Source organism: Podarcis filfolensis, assembly GCF_964270895.1.
Source record: "Podarcis filfolensis genome assembly, chromosome: 1".
Taxonomy (NCBI): Eukaryota; Metazoa; Chordata; class Lepidosauria; order Squamata; family Lacertidae; genus Podarcis; species Podarcis filfolensis.
The window spans coordinates 130,418,217-130,445,759 of NC_139604.1; the positions used below are offsets into that span (position 1 = coordinate 130,418,217).

The window sequence follows — 27,543 nt, forward strand, 5'->3', positions numbered from 1 at the left end:
TTCCCCCGTGACACCCCGCCTCTGCGTAATGCGTCACCGCCGCTCCTTTCCCCTTGAAGCCCCGCCCCCGCGTGCGTCCCCTCCCTCCCTCCCTCCGCTGGTTGTTTTGTTTCCCATCATGCCCCGGATTGAAAACAAAGTCCCACGTGACCGCCGGGCGCCGCGAGCCCGTCGGCAAACATGGCGTCTCCCAGGGGCGGCGGCTGGACGGGCCCGGCGCAGTGCCCGCGGCGGCAACAGCAGCGCCCGCCGCCCCCGCCGCCCTCCGGGGTTGTGGCCCCCGCCGCCGCCAGTGCCGAGGGAGCGGAGGCCGGGGCCGAGGCGGAGTCCCGGGCCGAGGGCCTGTACGTGGCGGTGGAGCGCTGCCCCCTCTGCAACACCACGCGGCGGCGCCTCACCTGCGCCAAGTGCGTCCGCGGGGGGGACTTCGTCTTCTTCGACGGCCGGGACTCGGAGCGGTGGGTGCCTCGGGGGAGGAGGGCGGCCAGGCCCTTCCTCTTCCCCTTCCCTCCCCCCTTCCCCGGGGTCTCTGGGCCCCTTGGTGGCGCTTTTCCTCAGGGGGTTCCTCAAGCGGGAAATTCGGCAGCCCCCCTTTCACCTCAGCCTCCCGGGGGGGGGCCGGTTGCGGTTAAGGCTTTATCCAGGATAAAGAAAGTGTATACAGTGGTACCTCGGGTTAGAGACGCTTCAGGTTACAGACGCTTCAGGTTACAGACTCCGCTAACCCAGAAATAGTGTTGTTTAGTCGTGTCCACCTCTTCGTGACCCCCTGGACCAGAGCACGCCAGGCACTCCTGTCTTCCACTGCCTCCCGCAGTTTGGTCAAACTCACGTTTGTAGCTTCGAGAACACTGTCCCACCATCTCGTCCTCTGCCGTCCTCTTCTCCTTGTGCCCTCCATCTTTCCCCACATCAGGGTCTTTTCCAGGGAGTCTTCTCTTCTCATGAGGTGGCCAAAGTATTGGAGCCTCAGCTTCAGGATCTGTCCTTCCAGTGAGCACTCAGGGCTGATTTCCTTCAGAATGGAGAGGTTTGATCTTCTTGCAGTCCATGGGACTCTCCAGAGTCTCCTCCAGCACCATAATTCAAAAGCATCAATTCTTTGGTGATCAACCTTCTTTGTGGTCCAGCTCTCACTTCCATACATCACTACTGGGAAAACCATAGCTACCCAGAAATAGTACCTTGGGTTAAGAACTTTGCTTCAGGATGAGAACAGAAATTGTGCTCCGGCGGCAGCGGGAGGCCCCATTAGCTAAAGTGCTTCAGGATAAGAACAGCTTCAGGTTAAGAACAGACCTCTGGAACAAATTAAGTACTTAACCCGAGGTACCACTGTATATAAGTGGCTCCGGCTCTCTGCACATGCTCAAAGGCACTCCCGCGGCTCACTGCTGACAGGTGGCCGCTGCCCCCCGAGGTTGAGGCCTGAGACCTGGCAGTAGACCTTGCCAGCCACTCAGGGCGCAAAGGGTTGGCATGTTAATGAGGAGGCTGGTAGTTCCAGCCCACCCAGGGACTCCTGTCTTGTAAACTTGTCATTTTGTATTAAATTTTGTTAGTTGCTTTCTCGTGCCCAGGGCAACTTACAGCTTACCTGTGGTGGGTCAGTGTACCTGTGGGCATCTGTTGGTTGGAGCGGGGGCAAACATTGGGGGGATGGTCCATGGTCTTCACGGCCAGCTTCTGAAAAGGATCTGGCTTGCCCCAGTGTGAAACAGGATGCACTCAGTCAGAGCCAGTGGTACTGTTCTTACGTTGTTAGCACTGAAGGAAACCCAGCCTGGTCTGGCAGCATAAAGTCGTCTTCAGGCTGGTGGTATTGTTTCCTCGATTCTTCTGGCTGTACTTGCCCGGGTGCTGGATTCCTCCAGTGCCGTAACAGGGACATACGGCTCTTTACATGACCCTGGGTGACCATACACATTTGTTAATTTAAGCAAGCTGTCAAGTTGAGTATCGAACCTTTCTGTTCTAAATGGTAGGAACGGTAGCTGACTTTCTGCCTTGCATCTTAAGCAAGACGCAAGAGCAGATGTTGTATCATAGAATTTGAGGGGGTTTTGTAAATTTTGTAGTCCCAACACCCTCTTTGATAGGGTAGATCAGTGGAAGAGCATCTGGTTTGCATGCAGAAGGTCCCAGGATAAAATCCTTGGCATTTTCAGGTAGGGCTGGGAAAGACTGGCGCCTAAAGACATGTAATGATGGCACCAGGTGAGCTTCTCTGGGAGAGCATTCCACAAACAGGGACACCACAGAAAAGACCTGTTCTCATGTTGTTGCCCTCCAAACCTCTTGGGAAGGGGGGGGGCATAGAGAAGGGCCCTGGATGAGGTTCTGAGCCATTTAAGGCTTTATAGGTCAGCACCAGCACTTTGATTAGGGCTCAGAAACTAATTGGCAGCCAGTGCAGTCAGGCCAGGATCGGTGTTATATGCTCAGCTCCTCTTGGTGAGCAACCTGGCCGGTGAATTTGGCACCAGCTGAAGTTTCTAAGCTGTCTTCAGAGGCAGCCCCACATTTAACACCTTGCAGTAATCTAACCTAGAGGTTACCAAAACATAGGCCACAGAAGTTAGGCTATCTGTGTCCTGATAGGGGGCCAGCTGGGCCAGCAGCCAAGGGTGACAGAAAGCACTCTCTGCCACCGAGACCACCTGGGTTTCAAGCGACAGCAGCGGATCCAGGAGCACCCCAAGTTACGTACCTGTTCCTTTAGAGAAAGAGTGTGTTTATGATTAAAATAAATCATATTTATGATTTCACATATGTCTTGGGTGAATTACAGTTTTTGTAAACAGGAAGAAGTCACAAGAGCGAAATATTACATAGCATAGCTGTCGTAACTCCCGCTTCTCAACTCTTAACTTCACAGAAGTTTGAGTCACTTGGATCTCAATAGGATTTATATTTCCTCATTGTTAGTCTGCTCCTGATTTATACTTCATGCTGAAATGCGGTGTTTGTTTCAGGAAACGTTCTTCCAACACTTTGTTTGTTAAGTAGTTCGACCTTGGTTAACATTTAATTTTCGATGATGAGTCACAGTTTGGCAGGAAGTCCTGCCGTTAGTCAAAACAAAGGCAACCTGCTCCCCTTGTTTTGTGCAGGGTGTTTTGAGTATTGTGTCATAGTTTTGAGAAATACAGTGGTACCTCTGGTTAAGAACTTAATTCGTTCTGGAGGTCTGTTCTTAACCTGAAACTGTTCTTAACCTGAGGTACCACTTTAGCTAATGGGGCCTCCCGCTGCCACTGCCGCACAATTTCTGTTCTCATCCTGAAGCAAAGTTCTTAACCCAAATTACTATTTCTGTTCTGAAGGGCACCAGATTGGCAAAGACTGCTTTAGCTATTATGTTACGCTATTTTTGCTAGCTCCTGGAAATAAGTATTTCCACCCCCCCACAATGTACAGTGGTACCTCGGGTTACAGACGCTTCAGGTTACAGACTCCACTAACCCAGAAATAGTAATTTGGGTTAAGAACTTTGCTTCAGGATGAGAACAGAAATTGTGCGGCAGTGGCAGCTGGAGGCCCCATTAGGTAAAGTGGTACCTCAGGTTAAGAACAGTTTCAGGTTAAGAACGGGCCTCCAGAACGAATTAAGTTCTTAACCCGAGGTACCACTGTACTGGAAAATGTTCAGCATCTTTTGGAAACCAGAAAAATGTTTAAATGTGCTCCTATGCAAGTTTACTCCCTGGTAGGTTAATTGGGCATTACTACACTGTATAGGATTGTGCAATCTGAACATAGTGAAGCTTGTTTCTGCGTAAACTTGCATAGGCTTTTTGTCTAATTTATACCTGGCTCCTTTAGTTCTGTTTTACATTTTAGATTGGTTACTGCTTTTTGTATTTTATTTCTTTGGCTATGTTTGCTATGTTTGTTTTTATGCTTTTGTCAAGGTGTGCGGCTCAATTCTCAGGCTACCCTGCCTCTCTCCTTTTCCTCTCTGTGGCCCCCTTCTGTTCCTGTGGACTGGTGGGGGGCTGGGGGGATGCTGTGGGATAGGGAAATTGGAGGAATTTGGGACCTTCTTCCCAAGCATGAGCAGAAATTACTGTTGATGAAAACACAATACCACTTAATAAATTTAAATACAGTATACCAATGTTATAAAGAAACAGAAGGGAAGAAGGGTGCAAAATTGTTTAACCAATAGTTGCCATCAGTATACTTTTGAGTGCGCATCTCTTTCCAAATGATTATATTATATGTGGCTGGCTTTTAACAGCTCATCACTTCTTTAGGTCACGTGTGGCCTGACCGCAGTCTTGTGGTGTTACTATTTTTGCCAGAATCCCGTGGGTGGTGCATTGAATGATATAGCACATATCTTATCCTGGTCCTTCTCAAGAACATGAGGACTATCTGGCAGGTTCAGGCCACGGTCAGCCTTGAGGTGACCTATCAGAAGTTGGCTGGCATTCTTCCAGTGAAACATAAGCTGCCCCTCATCAAACTCCTGGTCTAAGTTAAGCCGAACAGCTGTGCCCAAAACACTCTAAACAGTGTTAGAAACTCAGATGTATAAGCTAATCACCAAATGGCACCTTAAACCATGGCTATGGTCGCCACAACAGAATATCTAGGTGCCTTTTCTGTTATTACTACTACTATTCTTTTCATTTCTCTACCGCTTTACAACACATTAAAACATCTAATAAAACAATTCAGAATAAAACAAATTCAGGCATCAAGGAAAATATTTCAGATCCTTCTCTAAGTGACATTTTGCTTTCCTCATTTATTTACCTACTTAATATATATAACTATATATAAAAAACTATATATAAATATATATATATATATATATATATATATATATATATATATATATATATTAACTTAATATATATAACTGCCGCATAGTGGAAGTTCTCTGGAAGCCTGGGTGGTGTAGTGGTTGGACTAGGACCTGGGAGGTCAGGGTTCAAATCCCCACTTGGCTATGGAGCTCACTGGGTGACCTTGGAGTCAGTCGCAACCTTCTAACCTACCTCGCAGGGTCGTTGTTGGGGTTAACTGAGGAAGAGGGTGAACCATGTACTCCTTGGGGGAAAAGGTGGGAGACCAGCGCAGTAAATAAGCTCTTTTGCTTACCTGCTTAAGAAAGCTAGAGTGTTCAGCCAGATGGAGATGTCAGTCGCAGAACGTTCCGTCCAGAGTTCTCCATGTGGTCGCAAGTGGACCCGTGCCAGTCGCAAAATGTGCCTGGCACCTGGGAGTTTCCTAACACTGATTAAAATGTCTGAGATTGTTGCATCCATCTTTTTTCTTGATGAGGTTGGTGCTCTGCTGTTGCTAAGGTATATGGTTTTGCTTGTTTGTTTAAGGTGTTATTTTGTTCTTAGGGGGAGGGGTCAGGGCTGCCGGGGAGTGGGCCCCAGCCCACAAAATGGCTGGGGCATGTTCCACAGGGGGGGATGCACTGGGACAACCGATCTCAGTGATCACGGGTAGGAGGAGGAGTTACGCTAAGACTAGACCATGTCATTATAGAGGGGGCAGGTTTAGTCGTTGTCTGAGGACTATTCCTGCCTCCGGGTCTGGTCCTGACCGGATGGATACTAGAATCAGCAAGGGATACCCACATGACCTGAAGGTGCTGCTGTGCAATGCCAGGTCAATGATTCATAAGACCACTGCCATCCATGACTTGATCATGGATGGAGGACTTGACCTGGCATGTGTAACAGAGACTTGGTTGGATGAAGCAGATGGGCCTGTCCTTGCCGCTGCTTGTCCACCAGGTTTCTCTTACGCACAGCAACCCAGGTCATGTGGGCGGGGAGGGGGGGTTGCAGTGATTTTTAGGAAGTCATTAGTTTGCACCAGGCGTCCTATTGGGAAGACCCAGTTTTCCGAGTGCATGTTCTGGAAGTTGGGCAATAGGGGCAGTACAGGATTCCTTTTGGTGTAGCGACCTCCCCGCTGCACCAAGGATTCCCTGCCCGAGCTGCTTCAGGTCGTGGCAGATGTTCTCCTGGAGACACCTAGCTTGGTCGTCATAGGGGATTTTAACATCCATGCCGACACGACCTTACAAGGGGCCGCTCGGGACTTCGTGGAAAGCATGGCCTCCATGGGGCTGTCCCTGAATAAGTCTGGCCCAACCCATAGCCGCGGACACGCCTTGGACCTGGTGTTTACCTCTATGGATGTTGGTGATCTGACACTAAGTAAAAGCGAAACGAAAGAAGTGCCATGGTCAGATCACTTCCTGGTGCAACTGGACTTCTCTGCTACCCATCCCCTCTGCAGGGAGGTGGGACCAATTCGGATGGTCCGCCCCCGCCACTTAATGGATCCAAATGGTTTCCAGAGAGTGGTAGGGGATGCTTTATCCCATGTTGATGGCCTTTCAGCTGATTCCCTGGTGGCCCGCTGGAATGTGGAGTTAACCAGGGCTATTGACTGTTTGGCTCCGAAGCGCCCTCTCCGATTGCATGGAGCCCGGACAGCCCCGTGGTTTTCCACGGATCTGAGGGCAATGAAACAATCGTTGAGATGGCTAGAGCGCCGGTGGCGGATAACTCATTCCGAATCTGACCGGACACAGGTTAGAGCTCAACGTCGAGCCTACCAAGTGGCGATAGCAACGGCGAAGAAGAATTTCTTCACCGCCTCTATTGCATCTGCAGAAAACAGCAGCAGGAGACTTTTTCAGGTGGTTCACAATTTAGCGGAACCACCTGCAACATCGGGGCCCAGTACGGGCCACATGTTCTCCTGCAATGATTTTGCAAAGTTTTTTGCAGATAAAATCGCTCAGATTCGGGAAGAAGTAGACTCCACCGTGGGAGCAGGGCCGGGGCGGGAGAGTGCTAGAGTTCTGTCTAGTCAAGTTGAGTGGGATCAATTCCAATCTGTTACCTCCGAGGATGTGGACAGGCTGCTTGGACGAGTGAAACCAACCACCTGTCTCCTGGACCCTTGCCCATCCTGGCTTATAAAAGCTAGCCGGGAAGGACTGGGCGATGGGCTTCGTGGGGTGGTGAATGCTTCCCTCCATGAGGGAGCCTTCCCAGACCCACTGAAAGAGGCGGTTATTAAACCGCTTCTTAAAAAACCATCTTTAGATGCGGCGACGATGGCCAACTATCGCCGAGTCTCAAATCTTCCATTCTTGGGCAAGGTGATTGAGCGAGCGGTTGCCAAACAACTCCAGGCACGCCTGGAAGAAGCGGACCATTTGGATCCCTTCCAGTTGGGATTCAGGCCTCATCATGGGACTGAAACTGCCTTGGTCGCACTGGTTGATGATCTCCGGCGGGCTAGGGACAAAGGTGAGAGCTGTTTCCTAGTTCTGCTGGATCTCTCAGCGGCATTTGATACCATTGACCATAACATCCTTCTGGACCGTCTTCAGGGGCTGGGAGCTGGAGGCACTGTCATACAGTGGTTCCGCTCCTTCCTCCTGGGCCGTGTTCAGAAAGTGGTGGTGGGGGATGAGTGTTCAGACCCCTGGGCTCTCACTTGTGGGGTGCCTCAGGGTTCTGTCCTCTCCCCCATGCTTTTCAACATTTACATGCAGCCGCTGGGAGAGATCATCGGGGGTTTGGCCTGGGTGTCCATCAATATGCAGATGATACCCAGCTCTACCTCTCTTTTAAATCAGAACCAGTGAAGGCGGTGAAGGTCCTGTGTGAGTGTCTGGAGGCGGTTGGAGGATGGATGGCGGCTAACAGATTGAGGTTGAATCCTGACAAGACAGAAGTACTATTTTTGGAGGACAGGAGGCGGGCAGGTGTGGAGGATTCCCTGGTCCTGAATGGGGTAACTGTGCCCCTGAAGGACCAGGTGCGCAGCCTGGGAGTCATTTTGGACTCACAGCTGTCCATGGAGGCACAGGTCAAATCTGTGTCCAGGGCAGCTGTTTACCAGCTCCATCTGGTACGTAGGCTGAGACCCTATCTGCCTGCGGACTGTCTCGCCAGAGTGGTGCATGCTCTGGTTATCTCCCGCTTGGACTACTGCAATGCACTCTACGTGGGGCTACCTTTGAAGGTGACTCGGAAACTACAACTAATCCAGAATGCGGCAGCTAGACTGGTGACTGGGGGCGGCCGCCGAGACCATATAACACCGGTCTTGAAAGACCTACATTGGCTCCCAGTACGTTTCCGAGCACAATTCAAAGTGTTGGTGCTGACCTTTAAAGCCCTAAACGGCCTCGGTCCAGTATACCTGAAGGAGCGTCTCTACCCCCATCATTCTGCCCGGACGCTGAGGTCCAGCGCCGAGGGCCTTCTGGCGGTTCCCTCATTGCGAGAAGCAAAGCTACAGGGAACCAGGCAGAGGGCCTTCTCGGTAGTGGCGCCCGCCGTGTGGAACGCCCTTCCAGCAGATGTCAAACGATAAACAACTACCTGACATTCAGAAGACATCTTAAGGCAACCCTGTTCAGGGAAGTTTTTAACGTGTGATATTTTACTGTATTTTTGGTTTCTATGGAAGCCGCCCAGAGTGGCTGGGGTGGCCCAGCCAGATGGGCGGGGTATAAATAATAATATTATTATTATTATTATTATTATTATTATTATTATTATTATTATTATTATAAAGGGACACCTGACCATTAGGTCCAGTCATGGCCGACTCTGGGGTTGCGGGGCTCATCTCGCTTTATTGGCCGAGGGAGCCGGCGTACAGCTTCCGGGTCCTGTGGCCAGCATGACTAAGCCGCTTCTGGCGAACCAGAACAGCGCACGGAAACGCTGCTTACCTTCCTGCCAGAGCGGTACCTATTTATCTACTTGCACTTTGAGGTGCTTTCGAACTGCTAGGTTGGCAGGAGCAGGGACCGAACAACGGGAGCTCACCCCGTTGCGGGGATTCGAACCGCCAACCTTCTGATCGGCAAGCCCTAGGCTCTGTGGTTTAACCCACAGCACCACACGCGTCCCTTAGGTATATAAAGCACCTAAATTTCAAAGTGCTGTATGGAGATTTAAAAAACAAACACATAGGCTGGGCCATCAAACAGCAGACCTCCTTCACCTTCCACAACTTTGAACTTCTTTCTTTTCCAGGTTTTCTGAAAAGAAGGAGAGATTGAAGCACCTTAGAAACAAGCAGCACGAATTCCAGTCCCAGTAAGTCCCAGTTCAGTTTCTTTTACCTGCTTTGGTTGGCTTAAAGCACAGGCAGATCGTCTTTCGAACCTCTGATGTTTGCTGAAAGCGTGGTTCTGGTTGCCAGCTAATCTTCTGCTCCTTCCGCTCCCCTCTTCTTGTAGGTTGTTAAAAGCTATGGAGGGGAAATGGATAACTGACCAGCTGGTGAGTCCTGTGGAAGTCTTCCAGTTTACATTGAAGCGCAGTGGCCACTTTTCAGTGTAGACCCGCGCTGTTTTCTTCACATGAGAAGGAACCGCATATCAGCCCTGCGCTTGTGGGTCTCTTGTGCATGTATACCGAGGGGAGTGTGGAGTTGTACCGTGGGGCACCAGCTTCAGTCCAGTAGTAATATTTTGCATTTATATAACATCCCCCCCCAAGTGTTCGAAGCACAACATCCACATTATCTTGGTAAGCCATGCAACAACCCTGTAAGGTTGATCCCTAAACCTCAGCTCCCTGTGGGGCATTTAATAATGATTTCAGAGAAGGATAAACACAAACCTATTACAGAGCACAGTGCCCTGTAATCATAGAATTGTAGAGTTGAAAGGGACCATGAGGGTCATTTAGTCCAACCCCCCGCAGTGCAGGAATCTTTCTGCCCAACTTGGGGCTTGAACCCGTGGCCCTGAGATTAAGAGGCTGATACTCTACCAATTGCCAAAGTAAGCCTACATTTTAAAAGGGGAGGTCGGATGCCCTTAAATTCGCTGGATGTCTTGTACCTGTTGAGTTTAGCAAAGGAGAGTTGTTTTTATCCTATGCTTCCACCAGTGCAATGTAGCATTTAAAGTGTAGGACTAGGGCCTGAGAGACCTGAGTTCAAATCCCGACTCAGCCAAGAAGCCCAATTGGGTGACCTTGGGCCAGTCAAACCCGTTCCCAGCTTAACCTACCTCTCAGGGCTGATTCAAGGAGAAAGCAGGAACTGGAAGAGGACCATGTGCAGTGGTTTGAGTTCATTGGAGGAAAGACAGAACTTAATTACAGCTACTTTGGCTGGAATTTCTTTTTTATTCTGAAGGTGTAAACGTATCTGTCTGGTCTAGCCTCCATCCAGTCTTTCTGTTTCTAAGGCAGTGCCCAAATAGCTGGCAAATAAGCAAGACATATAACTTTTTTGCTGAAGGCGAATTTGGTTGAGAGAATAGATGTATCTGTTGTCTCACTTGCCCCTAAAATAATAACACCTTTGGGGAAAGCAAAAAGTGCTGTTCTCGCACCGAATTACCACAACTCAGCCAGCCCCAGGATTACTCTGGGTCACAGTAATTTAATGTTTATACCTAGTGAGGGGCTCAAGAAGCTTCTTGATTGAAAACATTGCAGTGTGCAGTTCAGGGGATAATCAATAGCCCTATCATAGGTGCTGCTCCTTTGAGTCCTGAGACAAAACTGATTGGTTGATTAAGGCTGTTGAGGTGGTGGGTTTTGGGGCAGCTCCTCTACTTGCTCTGTTTCTTTCAGAGGTGGAAAATAATGTCCTGCAAAATGAGGGTTGAGCAGCTGAAGCAAACGATCTGCAAGGAAAACGAAGAAATGGCAAGAAGTAAGTGATGCTCGTGCTGGGAGCCAGCGTGGTTTAGTTGTTAGGAGCGGCGGACTCGTAATCTGGTGAACCGGGTTCGCGTCTCCGCTCCTCCACCTGCAGCTGCTGGGTGACCTTGGGCCAGTCACACTTCTCTGAAGTCCCTCAGCCTCACTCATCTCACAGAATGTTTGTGGGGGAGGAAGGGAAAGGAGATTGTTAGCCGCTTTGAGACTCCTTAAGGGGAGTGAAAGGCAGGATATCAAGTCCAAACTCCTCCCCTCCTCCTCCTCCTCTTCCTCCTCAGTAGAAGCGTTGGCAGACTCTATCTGGGGCACTCCTGTTCCCATAGCGGAACGGTTTTGCAAAGCATGCTATGTGACCTTAGCATTCCCCAGAAGCTTATCTGGGCTTCTTTGACGATAAGATCAGTAATGGCGGGCAACTTCCCCGAAAGAAAGTTTGGCCTTCGTTTGTCAGTCTTCTGCTGCCATCCTCAGTAGCAGAATAGCATTAGGCACGTTTGAGGGGGCCCTTTCAGTTGGCATAAAGTGGTTCAAGCAACCAGTTATAACCATCAGAGCAGTGGGTCCCCAGCTGTTGTTGAACTGCAACTCCCAACATCCCCAGCTAGCAGGACCAGTGGTCAGGGATGACGGGAGTTGTAGTCCAACAACAGCTGGGGAAGCAAGTTGGGGAAACAACTGCTAGAGCAATGTAACTAACCCTTTTTTATTAATCACAAGTTAACAGCTGGAAAAAAATCAAGATGAATAATAATATTTATTTATTTATACATACATACATACATACATACATACATACCCTGCCCATCTGGCTGGGCTTCCCCAGCCACTCCGGGCGGCTTCAAAAAAAAATTAAAATACTGTAATACATCAAATATTAAAAGCTTCCCTAAACAGGGCTGCCTTCAGATGTCTTCTAAAAGTCTGGTAGTTGTTGTTCTCTTTGACATCTGGTGGGAGGGCGTTCCATAGGGAGGGTGTCACTACCGAGAAGGCCCTCTGCCTGGTTCCCTGTAACCTCACTTCTCCCAGGGAGGGAACTGCCAGAAGGCCCTTGGAGCTGGACCTCAGTGTCTGGGCAGAACGATGGGGGTGGAGATGCTCCTTCCGGTATACAGGACCGAGGCCGTTTAGGGCTTTAAAGGTCAGCACCAACACTTTGAATTGTGCTTGGAAACGTACTGGGAGCCAATGTAGGTCTTTCAAGACCAGTGTTGTATGGTCTCGGCGGCCACTCCCAGTCACCAGTCTAGCTGCCGCATTCTGGATTAATTGCAGTTTCCGGGTCACCTTCAAAGGTAGCACCACGTAGAGTGCCCTACATAGAGCGCCACATAGAGTGTTCCACAGGGAGGGCGCAACTACCGAGAAGGCCCTCTGCCTGGTTCCCTGTAACTTGGCTTCCCTGTAACTTGAAACTAAAAATCAAAGCTGTTGCCTAGGACTGGCCGTCTCTGATCGAAAGAATGAGCTGGTTGCAGCACCAGTATGAAGAAACGACAGTTCCACCCCGAAAGCTCACCATTGCCTTTGCTTTGCCCCAGACTCCGAGTGGCTTCTCCGAATTAAGGACGAGAACCAGAAGCTGTACCGCAGGGCCCAGCGGCATCAGGAGAAGAAGGAGAAGATCCAGAGGCACAACCGCAAGCTGGGAGAGCTGGTGGAGAAAAGGAACTACGACCTCAGAAGCCAGCACGAGCACCTTGCAGGCCTCCGGCGCTCGCATGTCCTGGAACTCACCTCCGTCATCTTCCCTATCGAGGAGGTGAAGATTGGCATGAGGTAGGGAAGGAAGGGGCAGCTGCTGAGCCAGTGCGTTGAGCGGACCACTCGGGAGACGGTCTCACTTCCTCGGTCTGCAAGGTGCAGTAGGCGAGAGGCATACGTGTGCTCTTTTGTGGGGTTTAGTAGTAATAATAATTTTGCTTTTTACCGTATTTTTCGCTCTATAGAACGCACCAGACCATAGGATGCACCTGACAATAGGAGGGGGAGAACAGGAAAAAAAAAATTCACCCCCTCTGCTCAGCGCCCCTTCAGCGAAGCTGCAGGAGAAACGGAGCCCCTTCCATTTCTCCTCCCGCTTGGCTGAAGGGGCGCTGCGCAGCTCTCCCTCTCTGCTGAAGCCAGGAGAGTCTTGCTCTCCCGGTTTCAGCGATAGCAACGCAAAGCCTCCAAAGCGCAGTGCGCATTTCCACTGCACTCCGGAGGCGTCGCGTTGCTTTCGCTGAAGCCTGGAGAGCGAGAGGGGCTTCAGCCCTTCAGCGAAAGCAACGCGAAGCCTCCGGAGCACGGAGGGAGCGCTCCCTCTGCGCTTCGGAGGCTTCACATTGCTATCGCTGAAGCCAAGGAGCCTGCATTCGCTCCATAAGACGCACACACATTTCCCCTTAATTTTTGGAGGGGAAAAAGTGCGTCCTATAGAGCAAAAAATACGGTATATCCATGCTCATCTAGCTGCAAAGCTGTGGGCAGGAAACCTGCTGGCAACTGGAAGGCCATGGGAATGTGGGGAGAAGGGGTTGTGTTGAAATGGTCCTTACCCCCTCCTGACGTCACCCAGTTTGTACCCAAACCAGAATCATGTTTACTTGGGTGAAAGTCCCTTTGAGCCGCAGTGGGAGATACAGCTTCATTTTAAAAAAAGTTACTACATTTCTATCTTAGGATCAAAGAATTCTGACTGGGGCAACCCAGATAGATGGGCTGCATACATACAATAATATTATTACACTCGTACCCCAGCTCCCAAACGCCTTGGGAGTTGAATGTGTTGAAAATTGCAGAGTGTACACAGACTTTCTGGAAACGTTTGTTTGCAAGCTGGCAAGATGATCAGGAACAAAATGCTGCCTACTAGTAACTTGGTTTCTTAGAGATCTATTATGTACAACAGCAGACTCACAAGTTACTATATACAAGTTGCAGATATGGATCTTAACTCTCTCTCAACAAAACTTCAACTCACTCCAAGACTCTCCTACACACAGAGAAGTCATTGGTCATTCTGCCTATATGGGCGACCTCCTCCAACAGTAGAGCTGTAGCCAAGGCTCCCATGTCTCCAGGCAGAAACTCCCCTTGCTCAGTCTCCCTGGCCTTCAGCCAACTTACTAATTGTTCACTCTGCCAAGCTGCACAGAAGCACGTAGGCAATGTCCCAACAGAACGTTCCAGCTCCCAAACGATCAAAAACCAGAAGTGAGTGTTCCAGTTTTCGAACGTCTTTTTGTTTTTTTTGTTTTTTAATAATTTTTATTAACTGGCCAATCACATCAAATTAAATCACATCACATAAATTCCAAATTACAAAGCCAAATTTTTAAATTTTGTTGGGGGAACCCATACTTCAAGATCCAAAGGGGGATTCAGATCATCTTCTTATTACTGCGTTAATGTCCAAATCAGTCCCAATCAATCCAGACAAAATTCATAATTCTATCCAGTCTTATCTTGGTGTTTTCACATCATATCTTGTTCATATAATTTCTATTTTTCCTTTACGATCTCTTCTGTTAGTCTCCTTAAGCCGATAAGCAAAATAATAATCCTGTGTGGATTTCTCGTTCCTCCACTAAGTCCAGATGGTTTCCATATATCTCCTTCGTAGATAGCATCGCTCTTTCCATCATAAATTTGGCATTTGTCGCTCTTAAGTCCCACCGAGAAGTTGATCTACGATATGTAAACAACTCTATTTCTCTCTTTCTCCTCCCAGACCCAAGAGCTCCAACAATGCCTCCCAAAATGGCGACGGCATTTTTAACTGCGTCATTCCAAAACTCTTAGCTTTCCAGCTTCGTCTTGAAACATTGCTTTGGTTCGAAAGTTTATCTCCACACAGCCTTAAATCCACAGCTTAACTCCTTAGTTTCTGACTCATTAAGGGAGGGGATTCTTGTTAAATCACATAAGAAAAAGGAAGGCAGGTTTTTTCCCCCCTCCCCCCTCAGTCATTTGTAGTACCGTATCTTGACGTATCTTCTCATATTTTATTCTTGTCTTGTTATCAGAGATCTCTTCTGTCAGCAGTCTTTACTCCCCTTTTCCCTTGAAGCACGTGCAATTTATCTCGTCCAAATTGTTTCTTTTGAAGATGCTTGCAACTAGCGGCGCGAATCAGGGACGGCGTCCAGGAGTGCCGGAATCCCACAGGAGGGCTTTGTGCCTAGTGCCCCCACCCCCACAAATTCGGGGGTGGTATAGGGCACAGCGGGCAAGGGCCGTCCCCCCCACAATCCTGGGGGGGTTAAGGAGGCCAATTACCCCCATCATAGCCTCCAAATTACCTCGTGTGGGTCGGAGAGATGTTATTGTCAGCCATCTTCCGATGCGCCACCTAGTGGCCCCCAGTTTTCGAACGTCTTTTTGGAAGCCGAACGTCTGGTGTGGCTTCCGCTATTGTTTCCAGCACTCCTGCACAATCATAAACCAAATGGAAGCTATGCCTTGATTTCCGAACGTTTCGGAAGTCAAACGGGCTTCCGGAACGGATTCCATTCGACTTCTGAGTTACGACTGTATTATAATAATAAAGATTTGTAGAGTTGGAAAGGACCACAAGAGCTTTCTAGTCTAATTCCCTGCAGTGCAAGAATCTGTTTGTTCAATGCGGGGCATGAGTCCCATGCTCTGCCGACTGAGCTATCCCATATAGGCTTATCCTGCTCAAGGGGACATGCCTGGTTCTTAATTTTCCTCTGTTTTACCCTGCGTGGTCTAAAGGGTGGTTTCTAGGTGGCTGGTTGGGTGGGGATAATTAGTTTGCTTGGGGTTGCAGCCTCAACACCTGTTTTGTCTTACGCCTGTTTTCAGCTTTTCTTTGACAGAAGCTAATTCTTTAAATGTTCGATTTTAAGCACTTTCTGCCTAAGGGAGATGATGTTAGCATGGGTTTATTTCTTCCACTGAAAGCAATGTGCTTAATTTTAACTTTTCCCGCTTTTTAGAGGAAAAGCTGGACTCCTGGGACGATGTCCCAAGGAGTTTATTTATTTCTGTATTTTCTGCCCAGTTTCTGAGCCCCTTGAGCACAGTTTGCCCAGTTCACGGAGGGGACACCAGTAGCAGCCGCTAGTGGGGGTGGCTATATCATTTCTTTAAAAGTAAAGGGACCCCTGACCATTAGGTCCAGTCGTGGCCGACTCTGGGGCTGTGGTGCTCATTTCGCTTTATTGGCCGAGGGAGCTGGTGTACAGCTTTCGGGTCATGTGGCCAGCATGACTAAGCCACTTCTGGTGAACCAGAGCAGCACACAGAAACACCGTTTACCTTCCCGCTGGAGCAGTACCTATTTACCGTATTTTTTGCTCTATAACACGCACCCAACCATAACACGCACATAGTTTTTAGAGGAGGAAAACAAGAAAAACAAATATTCTAAACGAAACAGTGGATGTATGATTTTTGTGGTTCATGCTGTGGCCACAGACATGTGATCTGACGGTGAGTTTGGGGTAGCCCAATGCAAAAATCCTGAGGATCCATGTGGATCCGTGCTTTGTAACCACGTTTTTGTACCACTGCAGCCCCAGGCAACAGTGGGTGCGTGATTTTTTTGGTGCAAGCTGTAGCCATGGACATGCTATGTGATCTGATGGTGAATTTGGGGTGACCCAGTGCAAAATTCCTGAGGATCTATGTGGATCCATGCTTTGTAACCACGTTTTAAGTGGGGAGGGAAGGAAAAGCAGTCAAGGGACAAGGAGCACGCGTGGGGTGGGTGGAGGAGGATGCTGTTAATAATGCAGAAGAAGGGTATAAGAGGAGAAGGCTCCTCTCCTCTCCTGCTTTGCTCCTTTAAAGTCTCTGCTTCTCTCCCTCCTCCCCGGCTCACTGAAAAACTTTGCTGCTATTTAGCCAGCTGAGTGGGGAGGAGAGAGGGACAGAGAGCCTGCTTGCGAAAAACTTTGCTGCTATTTAGCTAGCTGTTCTCTCCCTCCTCCTCGGCTCGCTGAAAAAAAACAGCTCCGGACTCGTGTAAGCGGCTCCTTTCCTCTCCCGCTTTGCTCCTTTAAAGCAAGCAGGCTCTCTGTCCCTCTCTCCTCCCCACTCAGTGGCTCTTCTCCCGCTTTGCTGTTTCAAAGCGAGCCACTGAGGAGGGAAGGAAGGGGAACCATGGATCCTCTGCTCACGACTGCAGCAGATCCCCCCGCCATCCGTAGGCATTCGCTCCATAACACGCACAGACATTTCCTCTTACTTTTTAGGAGAAAAAAAGTGAGTGTTATGGTGCAAAAAATACGGTATCTACTTGCACTTTGACGTGCTTTCGAACTGCTAGGTTGGCAGGAGCAGGGACCGAGCAACGGGAGCTCACCCAGTCGCGGGGATTCGAACCGCCAACCTTCTGATCGGCAAGCCCTAGGCTCTGTGGTTTAACCCACAGCGCCACCCACGTCCCTATATCCTTCCTTAGAGACCGCCATTCAGCCTCTTGCCTTTATTCCAGGGACCCCGCAGACATGTCGTCCGAGAGCGACAACGCCATGACTTCTAGCACTGTGAGCAAGCTTGCGGAAGCCAGGAGGACCACCTACCTGTCCGGGCGATGGGTGTGTGACGACCACAACGGAGACACCAGCATAGGCATTGCGGGGCCTTGGATCACCCTTCCCAACAACGGAGATTATTCTGCTTACTACAACTGGGTGGAAGAGAAGAAGACCACTCAAGGGCCAGGTAAAAAAAAATTCCACAGAGCCTCTGGCTGGGCTGAAGTTAAGCTCACTGGGAGTAAGCCTCTGCTCATTCCTTCACCTACATTATGTGGTTAACATCAATGCAGAACATGTAGCTTAGACTGAATTAAGGGAAGCCTGGGAGTGTGTTAGCAGGGCTCCCCTGTCGTTTGCGATTCTGCAGCCACACAAAGCTGTGGGGCACAGGTCCAGGCACAAAATTCAACTCCTTGGCTTCCTTTCCTTTTTTTCCTGGTTGTGACAACATGCCGGCAAATCCCTCGCCTGCAGAACTCTCAGAAGCCGGAACAGCAGCAAAAATTTCAGCTGGGGTTTGGGATTTGTGACTCACGGTTCAGAGAAGATAAATAACTTGTATAATTCATACACTGTTTCGCAACACAGTTTTAATTTTTGTTTGTGTCCTGTCCGTGGGTGTGTGGAAGCAAAAGTCCTAGGGGCCCTGAGATAGAGCTGGGCAGAATTGAGGGTTCACATCACAGCCATGGACAAAGTGAGTTGAAGTTATGTGCAGGTTATGTGCTTCCCTGACATCTCTACCCCTCCATACAGTGGTACCTTGGTTCTCAAACTTAATCCGTTCCAGAAGTCCATTCCAAAACCAAAGCGGTCCAAAACCAAGACACGCTTTCCCATCGAAAGTAATGCAAAATGGATTAATCCGTTCCAGACTTTTAAAAACAACCCCTAAAAATGCAATTTAACATGATTTTTACTATCTGATAAGACCATTGATCCATAAAATGAAAGCAATAAACAATGTACTGCAGTCACACAATAAATCAGTAGCTGAATTGGGTTCCACACAGTCTCAAAAAAGCCACAAAAATGCAAAATAAATAGCAAAAACAGACAGATCTCAGTGTAACACTGAAAACAGAAGCATGGCACTCAAAACAGAGCACATTCGGCTTCCGAAAAAAGTTCGCAAACCAGAACACTTACTTCTGGGTTTGCAGTGTGTGAGGAATGTGTGTGGTTTCTCACGAGGATAACAGCCAGGAATCCGACCTGTCTTTCACAGGTTTTATTGAGTGCAAACTATGTACAGTGCAGAAGTTCAAAATCCAGGTCTGCCTCAATTACTAGCAGATTCTGGAAGTGGTTTCTTCCGAATTGACTTCCAGCACAAAAGCCCAGGGAAACCCCGTCTCTGCCTCATTTCCTTATGTTTATTTCCCTGGCAACAACTCTGCCACGGAAGTGGCATTTCAAACCTCTTGGGAGTGGTGTCGTGGCTCATCTCAGGCCCTTTTCCTTCTTCCTCTGTTTCTCCTGAGAGCCCGCCTTCACCAGACTCTTGACAAGGTGCAGCTGCTCAACAAACGGGGAGGCTCTCTGTACATTCCTACCTCTCTCCCCTCCCTTGATGGCAGCCCCCTGACACAGTGTTTGGGTTCCAAGGCATTTGAGAACCAAGATACCAATGTATTTGTTTATTGCATTCCTACGCTACCCTTTTCTCCCAAGGAGCTCAAGGCAGCCTACGTGGTTCTCTCCTTCCTCTCTAATCCCAGCAACCACCCTGCGAGGCAGGCTGAGCTGAGAGGCAGTTATTGGCCCAAAATTGAGCTTCATGGCCAAGCAGTGATTTGAACCCTGATCTCCCAGCTCCTAGTTCGGCACCCTAACTACAGTGGTGCCTCGCAAGACGAAAAGAATCCGTTCCGCGAGTCTCTTCGTCTTGCGGTTTTTTCGTCTTGCAAAGCAAGCCCATTAGCAGATTAGCGCTATTAGCGGATTAGCGGATCAGCTGATAAGCGGCTTAGCGGATCAGCTGTTAAGCGGCTTAGCGGATCAGCTGATAAGCAGTATAGCGGCTTAGCGATCAGCGGCTTAGCGGCTTAGCGGATCAGCTGATAAGCGGCTTAGCGATCAGCTGTTAAGCGGCTTAGCGGATCAGCTGTTAAGCAGCTTAGCGGATCAGCTGATAAGCGGCTTAGCGGCTTAGCGATCAGCTGTTAAGCGGCTTAGCGGATCAGCTGATAAGCGGCTTAGCGGATCAGCTGATAAGCGGCTTAGCGGCTTGGGAAAAAGGGGGGGGAAGGGAAAAAAAACCCGCAGGAACTCGCAAGACATTTTCGTCTTGCGAAGCAAGCCCATAGGAAATTCGTTTTGCGAAGCACCTCTAAAGCGGAAAACCCTTTCGTCTGGCGGGTTTTCCGTCTTGCGAGGCATTCGTCTTGCGGGGCACCACTGTATTATGCTACGCCGGGATCTAAGGCTCCCTTCTTGATGGGGCTGTTTCCTGGGGAGACGTATAGAGTTGATACTCCTGGGGGAGGGAGCCCTTTTACAACCTACTGATGAGGGGCGTGTTGTTGTTGTTTCCCTTCCAGACATGGAGCATAACAACCCTGCATACACCATCAGTGCTGCCCTGTGCTATACAACTCAGCTTGTCAACATTTTGTCGCATATACTTGACGTTAACCTTCCCAAGAAGCTGTACAACAGGCAAGTTGTCTTGGAATAACCTGGCGGGCGGCGCGAGGGGAGCGTCGTGTGTTTTGAGCACCAGGTCTATAAGTGCATGAACCCCAGTTTACACTCTGGGGTTTTCTTCCGCGTGCAACGTTTCGGAAAGATCCCCTTTTCCGCAGGGTAGATGCGATACAGCTGGACTCGCTCTACAATTGCACGTTGTAACAATTGCAAGGGAGTATATGTGAAGCAAGGGACACGGGTGGTGCTGTGGGTTAAACCACAGAGCCTAGGAGTTGTCAATCAGAAGGTTGGCAGTTCGAATCCCCGCGACGGGGTGAGCTCCCGTTGCTCGGTCCCTGCTCCTGCCAACCTAGCAGTTTGAAAGCATGTGAAAGTGCAAGTAGATAAATAGGTACCGCTCCAGCGGGAAGGTAAACGGCGTTTCCGTGCGCTGCTCTGGTTCGCCAGAAGCGGCTTAGTCATGCTGGCCACATGACCCGGAAAAACTGTCTGTGGACAAATGCCAGCTCCCTCGGCCAATAAAGTGAGATGAGCGCCGCAACCCCAGAGTCGGCCACGACTGGACCTAATGATCAGGGGTCCCTTTACCTTTATACGTGAAGCACTTTGAGCTCCCCAAGGCCCGTGTGGTAGCACTGGAGAGGAAGCAAAAAATGGAGATATTTGAGAGCAGCGTGGATTTCACCTTTTCCTTGTGCATTTGATAAGTCTCCCGCAGAAAACAGAAAGCCCCAATAGCTGCTCCTGGGTTCGTTCTCTAGGTATAGGGAGGGACCTCTTGTGCAGCATTTCCCAAATTTGGGGTTCCAGCCGTTTTTGGACTACAACTCCCATCATCCCTGACCACTGCTCCTGTTAGCTAGGGATGATGGGAGTTGTAGTCCAAAAAACAGCTGGAGGGCTGGGTTTGGGAAATCCTGGTTATGGGTCTCTGCTTACTGAACAGGACCTGCACACACACACACACACACACACAGAGAGAGAGGGGGGGGTGTTGGGTGACAGGGCCTGCAGCTTTGACTTAACCCTTCCCCTCTCGAAGGGATTCCTTCCAGAATGCAGCAGCTAGACTGGTGACTGGGAGCGGCCGCCAAGACCATATAACACCAGTCTTGAAAGACCTACATTGGCTCCCAGTACGTTTCCGAGCACAATTCAAAGTGTTGGTGCTGACCTTGAAAGCCCTAAATGGCCTCGGTCCAGTATATCTGAAGGAGCATCTCCACCCCCATCACTGAGGTCCAGTGCCGAGGCCCTTCTGGCGGTTCCCTCACTGTGAGAAGCCAAGTTACAGGGAACCAGGCAGAGGGCCTTCTCGGTAGTGGCACCCTCCCTGTGGAATGCCCTCTCACCAGATGTCAAAGAGAAAAACAACTACCAGACTTTTAGAAGACATCCGAAGGCAGCCCTGTTTAGGGAAGCTTTTAATGTTTAATAGGTTATTGTATTTTAATATTCTGTTGGAAGCCTCCCAGAGTGGCTGGGGAAACCCAGCCAGATGGGTAGGGAATTAATAATAATAATTATTATTATTATTATTATTATTATTATTATTATTATTATTATTATTATTATTTCTGCATGGAAGAAGTGCCCGAACAGTTAGTTTTGCCTCCTTCCACAAATGGAGATGGGCAAGATGCACGCTTTTCCCTTTCCTGCCAACTGGCCAAATAAACGCCATCGTTTTGCCAAGATTTGGTTGATTTGCTAGCATTGCAGAAAGCGGAGAGGAGAGGATCCTTTCATTGAGAGCTCTCTCTTCAGTTTGTGCATGTGTTTTTAACGTGTCTTGCAGTGAGTTCTGCGGGGAAAACCTCAGCAGGAGGAAGTTCACGTGGGCAGTGAAAAAGCTGAACGCCAATATCCTTTACCTTTGCTTTTCTCAGGTACAGTGAATGCAGGTTTTCTTTTTCTTTAACCTCTCGGGTGGCTTCACACTTCCCTTCCTCGTCTCAGCACATTTTGCCTGATGGATGTTCTGCTTTCTTCCTCTTCCAGCACGTAAACTTAGACCTCCTGCATCCTCTGCATACACTCAGGAACCTGATGTACCTGGTCAGCCCCGAGACAGAACATTTGGGAAGGTAAGAGGCAGCTTCCAGCCTCTTTTGCGCCCTGCCATCAGCACCTCTCCCTCCTTGCCCCTTTCTGTGCCACTTCTAAGCCTGGCACAGCCTTCCCCTTGTGGTTGAATCCTGACAAGACAGAAGTACTATTTTTGGGGGACAGGAGGCGGGCAGGTGTGGAGGACTCCCTGGTCCTGAATGGGGTAACTGTACCCCTGAAGGACCAGGTGCGCAGCCTGGGAGTCATTTTGGACTCACAGCTGTCCATGGAGACACAGGTCAAATCTGTGTCCAGGGCAGCTGTTTACCAGCTCCATCTGGTACGTAGGCTGAGACCCTACCTGCCCGCGGACTGTCTCGCCAGAGTAGTGCATGCTCTGGTTATCTCCTGCTTGGACTACTGCAATGCGCTCTATGTGGGCTACCTTTGAAGGTGACCCGGAAACTACAACTAATCCAGAATGCGGCAGCTAGACTGGTGACTGGGAGCGGCCGCTGAAACCTTTTAACACCGGTCCTGAAAGACATACATTGGCTCTCAGTACGTTTCCGAGCACAATTCAAAGTGTTGGTGGTGACCTTTAAAGCCCTAAACGGCCTCGGTCCAGTATACCTGAAGGAGCGTCTCCACCCCCATCGTTCTTTTAATGTTTGATGTATTACAGTATTTTAATATATATATTTTTGGAAGCCGCCCAGAGTGGCTGGGGAGGCCCAGCCAGATGGGCGAGGTATAAATAATAAATTATTATTATTATTATTATTATTATTATTATTATTATTATTATTATTCCCCATCCCTGTGCCACCATGATACCTCCCCCTTCCTCTGCTCCCTCAGGGCCTCCTTTCCTAATTCAGCTTTCCCTGAGCTATGAAATGGGACCATGACAACCGAACAGAGAGCCAAATTCAGCAACTAAAACTGCCTTATACTGAACTGGAGCAGCGGTCCACATAGCCTAGTAGAATCAGCTCTGGCTGGCAGCAACCCTCTGTGGCTTGGAGGGAAATTGGCATCCACAAGCTGAGCTGGATCTTCTACCTGAAGGGGAGACGGATTTCAGGCCTGGGGGCGAATGTAGCCATCCAAGTCTGTATCTCTCACCCTGGGGCTCTTCGCAGGCCAGGCCTCCTCTGCAGCCCTGCTCCCCAGCCCCCTTGGGTCCTTTGGCCAGACTGCAATGTATCCTTAATATGGGAGAGTGTGTCTGTGGTTCACCATGGTAGAGAGGGGTTAGGGCCTTTTCCCAGCAAGCTTAGTTCCTTTGGTTTCCCTTCAGCTCCAATCCTGGCCTCAAAAGGGTTAGACCGTGGCACCCTTTCCCTTACTTGCGTTCTTCAAATTTCACTGGAGACCTTCCCAAATATTATGAGAACCTTGATTCCTGTCCCTACACCACAGCTTACAGCATTATTATTAAGTGATCCACCAGTCAGTTGAAACCAGGCACCCCTGAACTCGGCCCTCCAGCTGTTTTGGGACTACAACTCCCATCATCCCAAGCTAACAGGACCAGTGGTCAGGGATGATGGGAATTGTAGTCCCATTGGAGGGCTGGGTTTGGGGGTGCCCGGTTTAAACCTTGTTTTTCTGGGGAGTTTGTAAGTGGAGCAAAGCTCTGTCATTCTCCTGCAAAAGGTAGAATCATAGAATCATAGAGTTGGAAGAGACCACAAGAGCCATCGAGTCCAACCCCCTGCCAAGCAGGAAACACCATCAGAGCACTCCTGACATATGGTTGTCAAGCCTCTGCTTAAAGACCTCCAAAGAAGGAGACTCCACCACACTCCTCGGCAGCAAATTCCACTGTCGAACAGCTCTTACTGTCAGGAAGTTCTTCCTAATGTTTAGGTGGAATCTTCTTTCTTGTAGTTTGGATCCATTGCTCTGTGTCCGCTTCTCTGGAGCAGCAGAAAACAACCTTTCTCCCTCCTCTATGTGACATCCTTTTATATATTTGAACATGGCTATCATATCACCCCTTAACCTCCTCTTCTCCAGGCTAAACATGCCCAGCTCCCTTAGCCGTTCCTCATAAGGCATCGTTTCCAGGCCTTTAACCATTTTGGTTGCCCTCCTCTGGACGCGTTCCAGTTTGTCAGTGTCCTTATCTTAGTTCCTCTTGCCGGTCCCGATTTGCGAGTCGTATTTCCCGTAAGCCGAGTCAGTTTTTCCGACCGCAGGTCCGGGCCGTTCGAGATCAGCGCCGACCTGGAGGACTCGATGGAGTTCGTGGACCCCAGTGGCGCCGGCGAAACGGACGAGAGCGGCGACGAACGTGTCAGCGACGAAGAGACGGACCTCGGGACGGACTGGGAGAACCTGCCCAGCCCCCGGTTCTGCGACATCCCCTCGCAGACGGTGGAGATGCTTCAGAGCGAGAGCACGCTGGCCTTGCGGGAGCCCATCGCCAGCAGCAGCGCTGGAGGCATGATCTCCTCGGCCGCGGCCTCCGTTACCTCCTGGTTCAAAGCGTACACTGGACATCGCTAGGGTGACACTCGGACCTCTGTGGGGGGAGGAGTTCCTGTCCCACATCCCCCCCACCAAAACTGTAGTAAACCTTCCCAATTCTGCTAAGTAGTGCCTGGAACATCAAGGGTCAGACTTCTGATTGCGTAACACGCTCTCCCCTCCGGAAGATGCTTTCAATTTGCCCAAGCTTGACTGCGCGACAGTCACCTTGCATCTCGTTTTCTCCCGACACGCATCTTGGACACCTGAAAACGGAAGTCTGTGCCTCTTCCAAGTCCCACGTGTTCCGCTGAGGGTGGAAGGAGGAGGATCCTGTCTGTTAACTTCAGTTTCTTTTTTAGTTTAGTCCCTTAAACAAAACAAAAACAAGGAAATCGATCTGGGGTTACGTGGCCTGGCAAATCATCTTGAAGCATGAAGACTGAAAGAGAAAACTATCGTGGCAGTTCTGCCCAGTGCATGAGGCCACCACATCCCCTGTGATTAGTTCCCAGCAGGGTTCTTGGGTTACGTTTGTTTGTGTGTGTTTATTCTAAAAGTGTGCACAGGGGAGAAAATTTGCAGCACAAAATGCACATTTGTAGAGCCTTCTGGCAAGATGTGCAGATTGCTGCATTTCTGTGTGGTCTCTGATCTCCGTTGCCATAATTTTAATACATCATGTTTCCTCAATATCAGTAGGTTATTTATTTTTAAAGGGGAGAAAATAGATGTTAGGTCATGCCTTCTTTGTGTGAGTGTGCATGTGTGTGCGCACACTCTTGTGGATCCAGTTGCAGAACGTTTTTTATGCTGAGTCGCTCAAGAGTTCCCTGGCTTCTTGCTCTGGCTGCCCGACACCAAAGAAAGCCTGGACTGTAATAACTTGCCAATACAGAGCAATTCTACTGCTACAATAAGGTTTGTCTCGTCACAAATCCTCTTTGTGTGCAAAGGAGCCGCACTTTTGTTTTGACGTTTGGTCCACGTTCCATGTGGGTTTTTGTTTTTGTTTTTAAAGAAATCCTGTGCTCGTGGAGAGCAATGAGGCGTGTGTTCCTCCTTGGTCAAAAACCCCATGAAATCCTCCTGGTTCTTGCATCCAGTTCAGCTTCTGGTTGGATGTAGCACGGTGCCCCTCGGATCTCAGCCTGGCTTCTGACTAGGCAGGCTTTTGGCAATTTGGGGGGGGGGGCGAATTAGGCTTTTGGCAATGCACCCTTTCCTTGTTCAGCCCCCTACAGAAAACCATTCCTGGTTCAGGCACTTAGTGGGTGGAGATTCGGAGCATGCAAATCCATCTCTCCGTGTATAAGAGACAGCGTAGGCCCTGTGTGCATGGAGGCCAGGCCTTGGCAAGGAATGAGTGAGCAAAAGGTGCAAGTCAGGCAGGGCAGGTGGGGAGGGGACACGTGCCCCCACGCCCCCATGGAAATTTGGGCCGGAGTTCCACCACAGATAGAGAACACTGAAGTCCAGCATCCAGTGGCACGATGTAGCAACCCCCAATGCGTTACAGAACAATAGAGAAGTTGGCTGTGGGTTTCTGTTGCTGCCCTTGCTCTCTTGCAACCCCACTGCGGCCCAATGTGCCAAGTGTGCACCTTGGGGGAGAGGTGCCAGTCAGGCAGCCTCCCTGCCCATGCCACTGCCAGCAGTTTGAGCCCAAGGATGCTTTGCTGCCATGATTCAGAGTCACGTGGTGCAGTCCTGCGGGCATCCACTTCTGTGGAGTAGCACACATGCAGAGACCAAAGTCATGCCAGGCAAAAGGCTTCATCCTCACAGATAACGGGCCTGGGCTAGTGGGCATTTCTGCAGTCTTCAGGAGAGGGTTCCAGCCGCTGGTGCTGAATATTTGGCTCTTGGCTGTTTCGATTCTGTGATGTGTTTCTGCTCTGATTCTCTGCCTGTCCCACTTTGGCCTGCAGTTGGGTGGAAGTTGGTGGCGTGGGGAACCTTGCGTGGCAGACGTACTTGCCGGAGGTGGGGTTCTGCGCATTTCTGTTAATAAACCAAAGATCCCACCGGTTCAGTGTTTTCAGTTTTAAACTCGTCGGGCGGGATTTCCCAGCCCGCAAAGACTTAACGCAGAAGAACAGCAGCAATGTAATCCAGCCTGCTCCACCATCGCAGGCTCCTGGTGAGGTTTTATCCAGCTACGAGAGACCAGAGGGAAACCAGGTGGTGCAGGGCTCACTTGTCTTTGCCTCAAAGGATGCTCAACGTGGGACACACTGCCCTGCGAGTCTCTCCTGTGTCCGAAACGATATGTGTGGAAGGAGGTCCTGTGAAAGAAGGCACTTTATTAGTTGCAAAGGAGTTAGGCTGCTCAACGCTGGGCTCATAGCTGCTGGGTTCTCCCAGCTGGCTCTGGGCCCTTTCCCCCTTGTATATATAACTCTATGTTCCCTGCCCTGCCCCATGTGTTCCAACCATTCTGCTGCTTATTTATGGTTTGTTTAAAAAAGAAGAGAGGAGAAACCCTCTTAATAGGAAATGCCAGTAAACCACAAACCTTTTGTCAGTCCTGATTTCTTTGTCTTAAAACGATGCCTCTCTAGCGCCGTAGTGTAGCATCCACTCGGAATTCACAAAGGTGCGCCCCAAGGATTGTAATATGTTAGGGTGTCAAATCCTTTCCAGAAACACTTTTTTTTCTCTTTTTTTGGTAACAATGGTTTTTCCCCCGGTTGGTTTTTGTTTTATATGTATATATAAATAGATACACACACATATATAAAAAAATGTTTTTACACATATAAAGCTATGTGGAGAAACTGGGAGTGTGTGCCCAAAACTTTAGTGCAATTGAGGTGTGATTGTGTTCTGCTTGAATGGCGAGGAGCAGAGAGGCTCCCCATTAGCCGACTGTTGTGGGTGAAGACAGCCGGCTGAGCATCTTGCGGGTCATAGTTGTGGCGCCACAGAGGCAAGGCTGCGCATTTAGGGTCAGTGGCCTCAAAAGATACCGAGCGAAGCTTCTGAAATGAGTGCTCTCTATCATCCGAGGGGGATTTATGTTTTGAGGGTCCCCAACCCCTGGCTGCCTTTTCAGCAAACCTTGCGCCACTTTCCGACTAGGTAGGGTTGTAACCTAACAGATGCGTGTGTTTTTCTAAAAATTTATTGTATTATTGCAATAAATCTTTTAACAGGAGTTTTCCCAAGGTTGGCTG

General features: G+C 49.5%; 1 protein-coding gene across 1 annotated transcript; it reads left to right on the forward strand.

Moving 5' to 3' along the window:
- The first annotated feature begins 167 nt into the window (after positions 1-167).
- Positions 168-27,524, forward strand: ATG14 (autophagy related 14). The gene is made up of 10 exons (XM_083615868.1): positions 168-458; positions 9,045-9,107; positions 9,251-9,293; positions 10,602-10,683; positions 12,233-12,470; positions 17,140-17,369; positions 19,729-19,850; positions 21,640-21,726; positions 21,839-21,924; positions 24,094-27,524. Exons 1-10 carry the CDS (start codon positions 181-183, stop codon positions 24,401-24,403), a joined length of 1,539 nt encoding a protein of 512 aa, XP_083471994.1. The 5' UTR covers positions 168-180; the 3' UTR covers positions 24,404-27,524.
- The last annotated feature ends 19 nt before the right edge of the window (positions 27,525-27,543 follow it).

Excerpts from the sequence above, each read along its gene's own strand:
- ATG14 (XM_083615868.1), top strand. The coding sequence starts at position 181 with ATGGCGTCTCCCAGGGGCGGCGGCTGGACGGGCCCGGCGCAGTGCCCG. Across the intron at positions 9,108-9,250 it reads CAGCACGAATTCCAGTCCCA|GTTGTTAAAAGCTATGGAGG; the intron begins GTAAGTCCCAGT and ends CTCTTCTTGTAG. Across the intron at positions 21,727-21,838 it reads TTTACCTTTGCTTTTCTCAG|CACGTAAACTTAGACCTCCT; the intron begins GTACAGTGAATG and ends TTCCTCTTCCAG.